The sequence below is a fragment of the Lagopus leucura genome, unplaced genomic scaffold, assembly GCF_019238085.1.
Source record: "Lagopus leucura isolate 7727_CA_CO unplaced genomic scaffold, USGS_WTPT01 Super-Scaffold_100019, whole genome shotgun sequence".
Lineage (NCBI taxonomy): Eukaryota > Metazoa > Chordata > Aves > Galliformes > Phasianidae > Lagopus > Lagopus leucura.
In genome coordinates, this window is record NW_024962273.1 from 5,137,635 (window position 1) to 5,151,228 (window position 13,594).

General features: G+C 38.0%; 1 protein-coding gene across 46 annotated transcripts in view; it reads left to right on the forward strand.

The window, feature by feature from the left end:
* LOC122183568 (von Willebrand factor D and EGF domain-containing protein-like) overlaps window positions 1–12,749 on the forward strand; it is a 290,489-nt gene extending 277,740 nt beyond the window's left edge. For 39 of the 46 annotated variants that reach the window (XM_042877605.1, XM_042877602.1, XM_042877601.1 and 36 more), the window contains 4 exons: window positions 304–399; window positions 6,075–6,172; window positions 8,650–8,695; window positions 12,541–12,749. In XM_042877605.1, coding sequence (XP_042733539.1) covers window positions 304–399; window positions 6,075–6,172; window positions 8,650–8,695; window positions 12,541–12,566 — 266 coding nt within the window. In that variant the 3' untranslated portion in view covers window positions 12,567–12,749. Of the gene's footprint in view, window positions 1–303; window positions 400–3,293; window positions 3,438–6,074; window positions 6,173–8,649; window positions 8,696–9,191; window positions 9,280–12,540 lie in introns of those variants that run through there. The other 7 variants (XR_006180287.1, XR_006180288.1, XM_042877639.1 and 4 more) reach the window with 7 other exon arrangements.
* The last annotated feature ends 845 nt before the right edge of the window (window positions 12,750–13,594 follow it).

Below are 13,594 nucleotides of genomic sequence, written 5' to 3' on the forward strand. Positions count from 1 at the left end.
GCTATATGCATCTAACACACATGAATATACCAGATGAACACATCATATGGAGAGTATTCTCAACTGATAGTGAGCTGAACATGAGAAATAGCCAAGCTACCAGAAGGCAGTCATCAAAGATACATTTCTTAAGAAGCAAATATCAAAGACTCCTAAATACAAACTATCTGATGAAGAGAGCACATCTATTCCTTTGGAAATTAGCCAGATGAAATAAAACCTTGCAGGTCATTCTTTCAGACAGCTTTGGAACATCTGGATATGTTGTTTACATCTTCTCACTTGTCTCGTGTCACTGTCCAGCTGTTTGCCTGCAGAAATGCCTGAATGGTGGAGAATGTATAGGTCCAAACATCTGCGAGTGCCCTGAAGGATGGGTGGGAATGCTGTGCCAAACCCGTAAGTGCTGCTCTCATTATCACAGGCTTGTAGCCATACCTGTTGCATCAGAGATATTCACACATCCACTTTTCTACTATGTTTACCTTACACGGACAGGGCAACAATCAGATGATAGCATGTAAATTCTCTTGTTTGTCAGAAGTGTTGTATGCTGTCAGTAAAACTATTGCTATGAGCACAGGCTCAGCCTTTACTTCCATCAGAAAAAAAGTAGCAGATTTTAAACTCAACTATTTGAAAGGCTATATAAAAAAAAAAAAAAAAAAAAAAAAAAAGAGGGTCAGGGACAATAGGAAATGCAATATCCTATTCAGCATATCCAGATGGCCTTAAACGTAGACAGAAGTTGTGTGTGCCTGCTAACCTAGGAGTCCAACCCTGTATATATTACGCATTCGGTCTGACCACTGAGATGGCTTTTTATGCATGGGGAGTGGAAAACTTGGAGCAGAAAGAGACCCATTATTGCCCATTGCATGCAGGGTCACTGCAGCGTGTGCATGTTATTAGTTTTACATTAAAAGGTCATGAGGAAAATATCAAAGCATTATATCCCTTCAAAAGGGTAATCTTTCTTTCCTCTCACACTCACAGAGCGTAATTACTTATGGAAATCTTTTGTCAGTTAAATCCCAATGGCTGTGTAATTGTTTCTTTGTGCCAGCTGTCTGCTAGTTCAAACATTGTAATGTTTAAAGTTATTTATTAGTTGATGATATATTCCTGAGTCAGTTTATTAAATAAATAAACAAATCATGCTTGCTCCCGTGCAAGGCAAGTAAGGCTTACTGTCATTCCCCATTTCTGCTGCACAACGCAGGCACACAAGCCTGGGCCATTTTTCATCTATTTAATCAGCTCCTTTGAATATTTCCTCTGGATAGTCACCCTGTTTTTACTGGTCTTTTTTTCCCCCCCTTGTTTCTGTTGCAGTGTGCAATTAAATCAGCTCTGTGCCCAAAAGGAGATACTGGTAACTCTGAGGTCTCACAGCAAACCCAGCTAACCACCAAATGGTTGGAATTTCACTATAGACGAATAGACGACTGTAGTCAGAGAGCAGATGGTTATGTCTTATAATGTTGCTCCAGGGTATTCACAACAAGGCAGGGAGGAAGTGGAGGAACAAGAAAGTCTTCATCCTCACAGGCGTTACGTACAAAGTTTTGCACAGAAGTGTAACCCTTGAAAGCAAGTCTGGGTTAGTATTTTAACATGGGAGTCCAACCATCCAAATCCAGAGCACTGTGAAAAAAGTGGCTGAACGCATCCCAAAACTCTGCCTACACTACCAGTGGGCAAAATCCATGCCCTCTCCCAAAACCACTGCATTTCTGCAAAGGGGCATTTCACCCCTTGTACTACTTCCCTGTGCAAACTGCATTGTTCATGAATTTCAGCCTGCAAGGTTCCCCTGCTTCTGACACTCCCTTAACAGATGGAGTTTAATAGAGCAAAAAGTCAGTTTCCTTACACAAGTGAAATTCCAGCTAAGTTTTTCCAGCAATCACTGTACCTTCCCCTACGATCCAGAAGGAATTTGGGCTGGTTTGTGATCTTGGGACTTGTTCAGGCACAGCAGGGACTCAGATAATCCCAGTTTCATTCTTTGCTTTCAGCCTATTAATTCATGCAGCTGCCCTTATCAAGATGACAGAGATGGCCCAGGCTTACATGAACTGCCCAGGCTGTTTGGAGGCAGCAGTAGATATAGCTGCCACTAAAATCTTCCCGAGATCTCCTCCCCAGTCTTCTGTAAAACCCAAAAAAGCAAAAGATGACATTTCTTGAGTTTAGGCCACTAATAATTAAGTACTTGCAAGTGCAAATAGTGATGCCTTCTATTTTCCTGCCAACTTTCACTCAGAAAGAAGTACATAGATCTGTATTATAAGTGACAGTTGAAAATCCTTCAGCCTTTCAGCAAACGATACATTGACAGTAACCTAGAGCAGATTTTCTGTTCTGTTGCAATGAAGATTGGCACTGTCCAAGTCAGAATAATTTTATCTCTACAGTATTTTGAAAATGCTTCAGAGAGCAAGACTGAACTCTGTTTTCAGATGTAGCACCATACGTTATGAAGCTTGTATCTAATTTGGAACAGGTCTGCTGCATTTTGGAGGTGCAATCATGCAGGCAAATACTTTGCCTCTTCTGCAATGATGTGCAATGAAATCTCATTTCATTTAATGTGGTGAATTATGAATTTCTCAGTGCTATGATCAGTCAAACTCAGCGACATTCCAGAGATGTCCATGCAGGCTATTTTTCTTACAGTTTTACCAGTCTCTGGCTACCACTGTACTGCAGAATTTGGCAAGAGTAAGAGTAGGTAAAAGAGACTTTCAGGAGACATTGTTTCAGCAGTAATGGACAAAATCCAATAGTCCTCTTTTATCAGATTGCAAATAAAGAGGTCAGTTGAGAGAATGGTTTTCTTCCCCGCTCATCTGTAACTGCACAGAATAGCTTCTGAAAGAGAATCAATGAAATAGGTCATTTGTCCCAACAAATACGGTGTGCTGTGGAATACACACATTATCCTTGATAAGTTCTTATGCCTTTGGTGGTCATAGTTTAAGGAGTAACGGTCAAGTTTCAGACAGTCTTGCAAATGCAGGGAAATTACATTTCAGTAAAACGGGCTAAAAGATGTCATTTGAAATACGCAATGTCTTACCCACAGAAAGGAGCAGCTTCATAGACTCATAGCAGCAGCACAAATGCTCTAAAAATTCCCTCTTGGAAAACACAGTATCACAGGATCACTATGTTTCCCCATCAGTGATCTCCTTTCCATCTCAGACTGGACACCCATTCTAAAGCCCCACACCTGTGGGTCCTCCCTGCTGAGGTGTTAACTCATATCTCTCTTTTTCTTAAGCTAGAAAAGAACTATTAGACCAAAGCAGTGAAGACCTGATGGTACAATCTGACTGCCCTGACAAATTTAGACAAAACACAAGCCAGTAAAGTCAGCAGGCTTTTGGCCAAGGATATAAGTCTGTTAAGGATCAGAGTGCAGGATCAAGGTATAATTCTAATAATTAATTATAAAATATAAGAAGGTTACAGTTGTGAAGGATCTTCATCATTAAAATTCATGCTGCTGTCTTCTGTTCTAATATTATTGAACCCATACTGGCTTCTCATTTGCCCTTCAGAATATCTTCTCTTTATTTGCATGTTATAAGTGTCAAGCTTAAAGCCTTATAATTTCCTCAACATTCAAGCTCATTCTCTCCCCCTCTGTCTTGAACAACATCTCAGACAAGCTTGCTTCTAGTTTTCCTATGTAACCCTTTCAATTCTTAAAAAAAGAAAACTCGTAAGAAAGATTGTCATTTGCATGCAAATTATAGCTCTGTTCTTTTAACATTCAGGGATAAATCTCCTTCTGTAATGGGCATTTATTGATTATAATTTTATCATAAGCTTAGCTTACTAAATGACTTTCTTTGCTGAATCTGTACAGGATAATGCATACACAGACTGTGTCATTTTTAGTGTTTAGAGGCTTAGCATCCCTTGTAAATACATTTATGAAATATTCATTTAAACTTCAGCTATGTTATTATCCTCTGTGATTTCAATTCCAATTTTCTCCCAAAATGTTTTTAACTTCTCTCCTTTCTGAGCACTACTGCAGGAAGCAGTGGGTGGAGATGGAGAGACAAGCAGATAGGAAAGGATAAAAAAAAGAGGAAATCTTTTCCTTTTTTTGTTTTTTTTGAATCATCTGAAAATCAAAGAATCCACAGATGGAAAAAAGCCTGGTACCTTATCTAATACCTGCCCTTCTCTCATTGCATATGAGAATATCCCTACCAGCTTTAGGGATCTCCAGATCAGACCACTCTTTTCCTTACCTGCTTTTACTATATGACTACCAATAAAATAATTGATATTCATTTTACCTGTGCTCAAGTTCACGTCAGGTTATACATGGTAATATCATACATAGTTGTCTCTTTTCTAGAACAAAACTCACTGTAGAGTGGAACACAACTCGAAGAGGCTCCTTTGCTGAGAATACACTCCCTGGCAAAAAGTGGGAAATGCTTTATTCCCATTCCCATTAATGCCATTGAGATTTTTCCAGTTCACTATCTGGCTGTACTCACAAGACCAGCAGCTTAGCAGGCTGTACAGCCTCTTATTTTTAGGATGTGTGGATTACCAGTCAGTTTTGTTCTTCGTTCCTCTTTCCCTTAGCTCTCAGTCTGATGTTCAGAATATAAATTTAAATGTTAGTATTCCCTAATATAGCAGAATCCCAACCTTCATCCAGAGTGCTGGCTGTCAAGGTAACCTCATAGATTTGACAACCTATTTTCAGTAGACAAAGACAGCAAAATTACAAGATGTTGTTTCTAAACAACCACAAGGAAGGGAATCGTTGTAGCTTGTGGCCAGCCTTCCAAGGTCACTGTAGCATTGTTATAACTGTCCTCAGAGAATTACATCTAGGTGGCTTAGGAAGCCACCGTGTGTCTTCCAAAGAAATTTCAAAAGCCTGTTCTATCTCTGAGACCTCAGATTGCAACACAAAGAGTTTGCACAAGCTTTAAACCTGTGCCAAAAATTGGATCCTAAGACCAAAAAACTGAAACCCTCAATTTGTTGATTTTTTTGTGAAAAGTCCCTTGTAGGGATACATTAAACTTTTTCAGATCTGATGGTATTGGAGCATAGACAACTGTTGTCATATGCTTTATTGACAGATAATGACAAATAATTTATATTTAATCTTACTAGTGTATAGTTAGCAGCTTTCTATATGGGTCTCCCAGGCAAGAAATAAAAGAATTCGCTTGTTGATATTTATTGGGCAATACTTATAGAAGATTTAAGTCATAAGATCTAATTAAGATACTATGGTGTGTTCTTGAATTGCCACCCTACGAATTGGTTGCTCTTTTTCCTCCATGCCGAAACAATGTCATAAACTGCTGATTAGGATAAAAAAAAAAAAGGATGAAATTTGACTAAGTCTATTGATTATCTTTTTTTTTCAATCTCTTAAGAAAAAGAGCACTGGTTCTTTTATTAACAGAATGCCTGCAAATATAAATGGTAGTCTAGATAATATTTTAAAAGGTCTTCTGATTTCCTTACTGATTCTGTAAGACATGAAATTACACACCCTGGATTTGAAGTATGCTGGAAATTCTCCCTTTTACTTGTTGTAAAAGAAACACTCTGGGGAGTAAATATTTAACAAATCTTTGCATCTCAAATCCTTTTAAGAGCTGTTATTTTATTTCACATGGAACAAAAGAAAATCGATTTTGGCACAAATCTGATCCAGATGTCAGAGCCCAGAATGTATCCTGGCTTTCCAGATCAGAGCTTTTCTGACCCATTTTCTGCTGAGCTAAGGTGGTTACTTTGGCACACACTTCTCTTTCCCCATCAGTGAGGAGTAAAAATAAAGAAGGAAAATTGTAAATGTAACAGACACATAGGCATGAAAAAGCCCATGGCAAACTTTTTTTTTTTGAAGTGCCTGAACCTCTTTTTGTCCTTTCCTCCATCATGTGAAACTAGAGAACCTTGATTTTGTCACATCTTTGTTGTATCATTTTCAAATGCATCAGAGTACATCCCTTCTAATTACAAGATTTAGAATAAATGTATTCCTAAACAATTTTATCTTTCACTTATAGCAATTTGTGAGCAAAAATGTCTGTTTGGAAGCAGATGCATAAAACCAAATGTCTGTGCTTGCAGAAGTGGCTATACTGGGTCAGCATGTGAAAAGAAGGTAAGGTATCAGCCAAAAACACTGCATTCTTATAGCAAGAAGGACAAAAATAGCTGACTGTAACTGAAATAGTTTACAGGAAAAAGGATTAAAGTCTTAGTAACCTTATGGAAGATGTAAATAAGGCTATAAAATTGTTTAAAGTAAGTTTAATGACCACTAAGCTGCATCCAAGTCCTGTACAAAATTCTCCCTTAAGGAAAAGTTTAATCCTTCAAATACTAACCCTTAAAAAACTGTATCCATTCTGATACTTAGGCTCATCTTTAATACAGTTCTCCTGCCCAAATCCACTAATCATCTACAGAGTATACCATGAAGAGATGTCCCTGAATGCAGTCAAGCCCAAGCCTGGAACTTTCTCTGAATTGCAATTGACCCTCACCACCAGACACTGTTCAGTTCTTCATCCCTACTGCCTTCCTCAACCAGCCACTCGTTCCAACATGAAGTCGTTTGCCAATCTCCAGCTTTTAAAATGGCAGACTGCCCTCCCCTCTCATTCATCTATATGCAAAGGCTAGGAGAAAAAAAAAAAATCAACATCTTTTCCTTTCAATTTCATCAGGCATTAGAGATAGCAGCAAAATCTATTCAGATAGTCATTTTATTCTGTAAACGATAATTAGATTTTAATATCATAATTAAAGTACTATATGGATTTTCTTAACAAGTACATCTTCTTACTAAATTATAGCTCCTACATCAATACTGATATGCATCTGATGTAGATGAGTCTGAGTAGATGATAAAGATCTATCAAACAGGTTGGCTGTGCAGTAGGAACATATGGCGTGCATTTTATCAATGATTTAATGGGAGAAGTCCAAACAAATGCAAGAAGAATCCAAGATAAAACAGAGTTGTTGTCTTCAGGTCTTAGTACCCAAAGGACTTTCCCTTCAGAGGTTGAGAGTTGCCATTTAGAAATGCCAGACCAAGATTACTGGGGAAGTTTTGGAGCATTGTTTTAGTTGTGAAAGTATCAAGTGTGATATTTTCCATTCACAAACGAATTGGAACTTTGTTACACTTCACAGAAAATATTAAATCAAATATCAGGCTTCCTTTTTCACATGAATTTTTCACATGAATATTACACAGTAAATCACTACTGGAAAAAAAAAAAAAAAAAAGAGTAGAAAAAGACTTTGCATATTATGTATGTCCAGAATGCCAAACCATCAATGATACATGTAAACTCACAGCGCTCTAACAATGATTCATCTCACATTTTTACAAGACTGTTTGAAGCACTCTTCAGTTTCACAGCTCATTCTGCAGAAATACTGATTGGCAGCACTGATATGAACATGTATTGCTTTGATGTGAGGAAGGAAATGTTCTGAATAAAAGAGAATTAACACGTTTCCTTCAATCTGTGAGCTTTGCTTAGTGCAAATGTCAAAGTTAGTCATAAAACTGATGGGTCCAAGGGTGTCTTGTTTAAATTACACAGCGATATGCAATTAAACAAGCTACCCCTCTAAAAACTTAAAAATTATAAGAGATGATAATGCTTATTAACTAGCGCTGATTACAGTAAATAGTGAACATAGGAACTCATGTCCTTATTACAGCAGAAACACTGGCAGGACAGGCCTGCCAAGAGTTAATTTGTAAGTGAACAAATTGAACAAGCTTTTAAGGAATTTTACACAGTTAGATGTTGGAAGACAAATACAACCATCCCTCCCCGATTTTCTCTCATTTTCCTCAACTTAAACCAATCAGGTGTCAAACCCATTTCTGCTGCTCGTTTCTAAATCTCTGCAATTTCTCCCCATTCTAGAAGCATTGCAGCTGAGGAACACCACTAACTGTCTCCCATTGGCTTCAAACTCTCTTGTCAATACATTTACAACAAGAGATTTACATTTTTCTGCTATAGCACTGTAGCCAGTTCAGTGCTCCACACTGCTCCTACTTAATGGCTTATTTTCCATTTGGCAACCATGCAGTTGACTTTTCCTTTGCGAGCACAGCCTTTATTATATCTTTATTTAATTTTGTCTCATGGATTTCCAGTTGTTTCACCCATGTGTCAAAAAAGATTTTTCATTCTAAACCTGATTGTATTGTCTCCAAGTGTGATATCGTTCAAAAATGTGAAACATCTCATTGCCCAAGACATTAATGACAGTAACGAAGAGTAGAAAAAAGTCAAGGCCTATGGGTATCGATCTTGACAGCAAACTATTGACACAGTTACTCTTTGATAATGCTTCTCAGACAGGAATACCTCCTTTCTTATTTAGTCTGACCCACTGGAATGACTACCCCAACCATGTCAGAAGTCCCCCTAACCTACTTGTGGTGGCTAGAATGGCTGCTTACCACATTTTGCTTGAGGAGATTATGAGTTTATTGTTTAATAATTTGCCTTAGTATCTTCCCAGATACCCACTTGGCTGTCATCACCTTGTTCTCCTTTTTCCTTTTTTTCCTTATTTAAAGATATATACTGTGTCTTTCAGGAGTACTCAAAGCTAATGACTGCTCATTTAGAAACCATATCTTTAAGTAAGTTCGGGTAAACTCTGTGAAGCCCTATTAACCTGTTTCATGTTAAATTCCTCTATGCACTGAGATTTTCTGTATGAGGAATTAAAGTAGCTAGCAAACCATAAATTCAAAACCTAGTTTACTGCCCAGCAATTTCACCTTGTAAACTGACCTTCAATCTGACTTATCTGATCCTAACTATTCAGTTCCTTCCCTGCCCTCCCTTGAATTCCTGTTCTCTTACTAATTCTGAACATGCTAAACCTTTTGTCACATTTAACCTTTCTGTGAAGATGGAATATAAGGCACGGAACACATTAGCCTTGCCTGTGTCGTTTACAATCCTCTCATGTTAGATTCACCTCTATGTTTTGCTATGGGAGTTAAAACTCTTGTTTTGCTCTGTTTCTGTAATGAATCTTCAAATAGCAGGGAAAATACAGTAGAAGTGGCATGTAACATTTATTTAAAAATGGCTTAAATTGGAGTTGAGCAGCCTCTTCCCTTCCCTCAGCAGCAGCTGCCTAGGGATGCTCAGGAAACTCGCACCTGCAGCTAACTCAATCTCACCAACCTCCTTTTCCCAGGGAAGGAGATGCAAGGTAATTGCCCCTTATCCAGTTTAGAAGAGCAATTTCTTCCTTTGAACTTCATTTCTGGTCTTCAACTTAGTCTCACAACAGTAGAGTGAAAGATTCATTTTAGCAGTATATTTTTCAGAGGATAGGCTGAACACACTATGAAGATAGATACAGGGAGCTAGAAATAAAAAGCTTTGCTGCAGAACTCTTTTTTTTTCCTCAGACTAAAGAGTGTCTATAGGCTGGTTTAGCTAGTCTTTTTGGAAAAGCAGTGCTGCCCATATTCGTTTAATAAAGTTATTCCCCTTTCTCTGCTGTAATCTTTGATATAGTTCCCTTCTGTGCAGTTAAAACTCCTGGAGGAGCAATATACATTTTCCCAAATTATTCATCATCTACCTCCTAGTTCTCACATCTATATTGCCAAGTGATTTGCAATTCATTTCCTGACATTTTTGGTTTACTTTGTTTTGGAGTTCTGCTAAACAAAGCCTGCCAAACGCATTCCTCAGAAGGCTAATGAACTTGCTACAATAGCAATCACTCTCTTAGAAACCTTTTGCGTATTTTTAATTTGTATTGACTCTTTGAGAGATCCAGATAATTTAGCAAGAAGTTTTGCGGCAGACGAGAAGACAAATGTTCCTACTGACTTTTACATTCAAAACACTCATCAGAGTCCATTTGTTCATGGTTGGAAGGGGTGACTCCCAAAGAAAACCCCAAACTAAATGGTTCCCTTCTCCAGAGGAACCACATTTACCAAAAACTTTGCCCTGAGTCCCAAAGAGACCAGGATAACCACTTTGTCAAATGTACAGCAGAGAGCTTTTCTGAAAGTTGAAAGGTATATTGTAGCTGTTGTCTTATCTAATACAATCATGCTTCTTAGGTTGTTTGTTTTTTCTTTCTAAATGGATTAAAGTAACAGCATTAATTAAACCAACAGAATTAATTTAAGCCAAACAATATCTAGTTAGATATGAATGCATGGCAAGCTATCATGATGCTGCCTTACTTCAAAAACAGTTTAAATATTAATGCACTAGATTGGTCTGTCTCTTGAATCTGCATTCTAAAGCATAAAGATAGTGAGGAGTCCAACTGATTTCAGAAAATAGTAATTGAAAAAGACAAACATCATAGCTGACAATTTTAACACAGGAATTTGCCAGTAAACCAAACAGCAACAAGCCATTCACATTCCATGTGAATGAATTCAGGGATGATCTTCCAAAGATTAAACATACTACTGATTTTCGGTAGCATCTGAAAATGCACTTTGCTACAGCCAGTGGCTTTAACATTGCTATTGCTTTCTTCTTGTATATATCAGTTGACACATGCATTATTTTCTGCAAAAGAGTGGTCAAACACTGGAATGGGCTACCCAGGGAGGTAGTTGAATCAACAACCTTGGAGGCATTCAAGAAACGTGTAGATGTGGTACTAAGGGACATGGTGTAGTGGGCAGCATTGGTGATAGGTGGATGGTTGGACTACGTGATCTTTAAATTCTTTTCCAACCTTCATGATTCTACAGTTCCATGATCAAGAGACATTAAACCACAGATCATCACGTTCAAGTTACACAAGCTGTGTTCAGCATCTGTAAATACACACACTATTGACCTATGGAGTTCTAGGGGAAAATGGCTCGCCTAAATTATATTACAAAAACATGGAAGTAATAAGAGATAAAAAGGATAGTCAAATAAAAGTAGAACGGAGCTACACATGCTCTGCATATTAGTCAGACAATTTGCTTACTACAAAGGAATGCAATTAATTAATTAGTTAATTGAGCTTAAATTTGATGGCTTCCTCATCAAAACTTACTTTTCAGAAAGGGTGGTCAGGCACTGGAATGGACTGCCCAGAGAGGTGGTGGAATCACCGACCCTGGGGGTGTTCAAGGAAAGACTGGATGTTGCGTTGAGGGACATGGTTTAGTAGGAGCTATTGGGAATAGGTGAACGGTTGGACTGGGTGATCTTTTAGGTCTTTTCCAACCTTAGTGATTCTATGATTCTATGATTCTATGAAAACACTGAATATTTTCAACACATAAACTGGTTTGTGCATGCTCAGGCATCCTGAATGATTTTCATGTTTTTACCAAGAAGGACCGGGCCTTTGCACCATTTTATGTTTCATTCATATATATATTTGTGTGTGTGTAAATATACACACACACATTTACACACACAAATATATATACATTCAAAATCCAAATATGTGTTTTAGTATAATTGTGTATATAGACATATGGAAATGTGTACTATGAGCCAGACGTGCAAGCATACATTTTCATTTGACCTGAAAAAAATACATCACAGAATCACAGAATTGCAGGGGTTGGAAGGGACCTCCAGAGATCATCGAGTCCAACCCCCCTGCCAAAGCAGGTTCCCTACAGCAGGTCGCACAGGTAGGCATCCAGGCAGGTCTTGAACATCTCCAGAGAAGGAGACTCCACAACCTCCCTGGGCAGCCTGTTCCAGTGCTCCGTCACCCTCAAGAAGGACCTTTCTTCTAGCCCTGAATAATAAATTAATACCAACATTTTTATGTGCTTTCTAATACAGCTTTCTATAAAACTGCCTTTGAAAACAGGTTCTTAAATCTATGTGCTAGCATAAAATAAAGCTTTCCATATCATCGATTATCTTGTTTTGGGATAAAGCAAATTCACTCATGTATTTAAACCAGGATGATATTCATGGACAACTTCTGCTATATGAAAATGGGATAAGTGCACTGAAATGCTTTCAGGCAAGAAGCCAACAACCTCCATGCGTTACACAGAAGTGGCAGAGAGATTTTTTTTTTTTTAAGGCACACCTGCTTTAGATGAAAGAAATTGAATTCCAACTCCATAACTGTCAAGCGCCACTGCAAATAATAGAGCCTAAGCCAAATCATTTCAGCAATATAGCTATTTTCCTGTTGAAGCGATGGAGCAGAAATCAGCCTTAGCTAGATGATATCACTTTATGTGCATGCTTTGGAAACAGTTCCATTCATCACTTCACTGCTTAGTCCCTTTCAAAAACATGTTCTTCATTCCCGGGTTAATAAAAATCTTTGGTTATGTAAGTCAAAACTGTGAAAAAATGCAGCTTGTGATTTGCCCATAATTATGTTGAAAATCAAAAGAAAAAAGAGTAGCAACAATAAATCATTTGAACATCACACATGATATTTCTTACACCGCATGCATAAGAACATTTATTCTGTAGCCCCATAAGAGGCTGAATATACATTTCCTTTTTTTTGCAGCTACCCACAGGATGAAGATAACATAACAGCAGGACAATGAAGACAATCATTTGGGTATCGATAAGCCCAAACTGAGTTCGTTTTTCATTTGGGAAGACACGGTGTGAAAACATTACTACTTCTCTCCCTTCTACTCTCCTATAATCACAAAGAAAAACTAAAACAAAACACCAAGGCATATGTCAATAAACAGACCTCTATTTTCAAAACTGCCTGTGGCCAGGCTCACATTCCTGATCTGCAAATGTAACATCACCACAGTGAAGACCCCTGCCCACTAAAAAGACAAAGTCTTTTAGTTTCCTGTTACTCTGCTTTCACTAAAACCTGAAGGCACATATAAATGTCTTCATTTCTGCCAGTTTTTCGTGTTAGTTTTTTTGGTGGTTTTTGTTGCTGTTTTTTTTAAACAGGCTTGTTTCTCCAGAGAAAATAACTACATAAGATCCCACTTGAACTGACAAATTTCAGAGACTACCAAGGGAAGGATCTCAATAATATTTATTGATACTAGCTCCAGTCTGTAGTGTCATTCCACTGAGTAACTGCTAGAGCCAAATGTTTTCTAGGTTGCCAATGTGCCAGCACTTACTTAAGGAGGTATGAACACAATGCATGATGAAATGCTGGCATTTGGTTGCATCTACATACAGGTTCTCTTTTGCCCTCAGTCATAGCTGTATGTTGCTCCTATGCAAGTCAGTGGTTGACATGCTAAGGATTCGAGATTCCGCATAGCCATCCCACCATAATCCTTCGAATCAGTTCAGAAAGCTAGCTTTTTAATGGTACAAAGATGCTTACTGAAATGCTCTCAGAAACTTATATGCTATTAAAAAAATTCAGATCTACAGAATGCTACCTCTGAGTGCTTCATCACACAGCATGGTTTTGACATAGGATGGGATGGAACAGTGGCACAAAACCCAGAAGAGAGATGGAAGGTGTCAAAAGAAGGTAATAAAGAATTAATTACAAATGTACTTAAAAGCATTTTAAACTGTCACCTCATACATCTTTCAGGTTCAGTAAGGTAAATCCCAAATCATCTTCT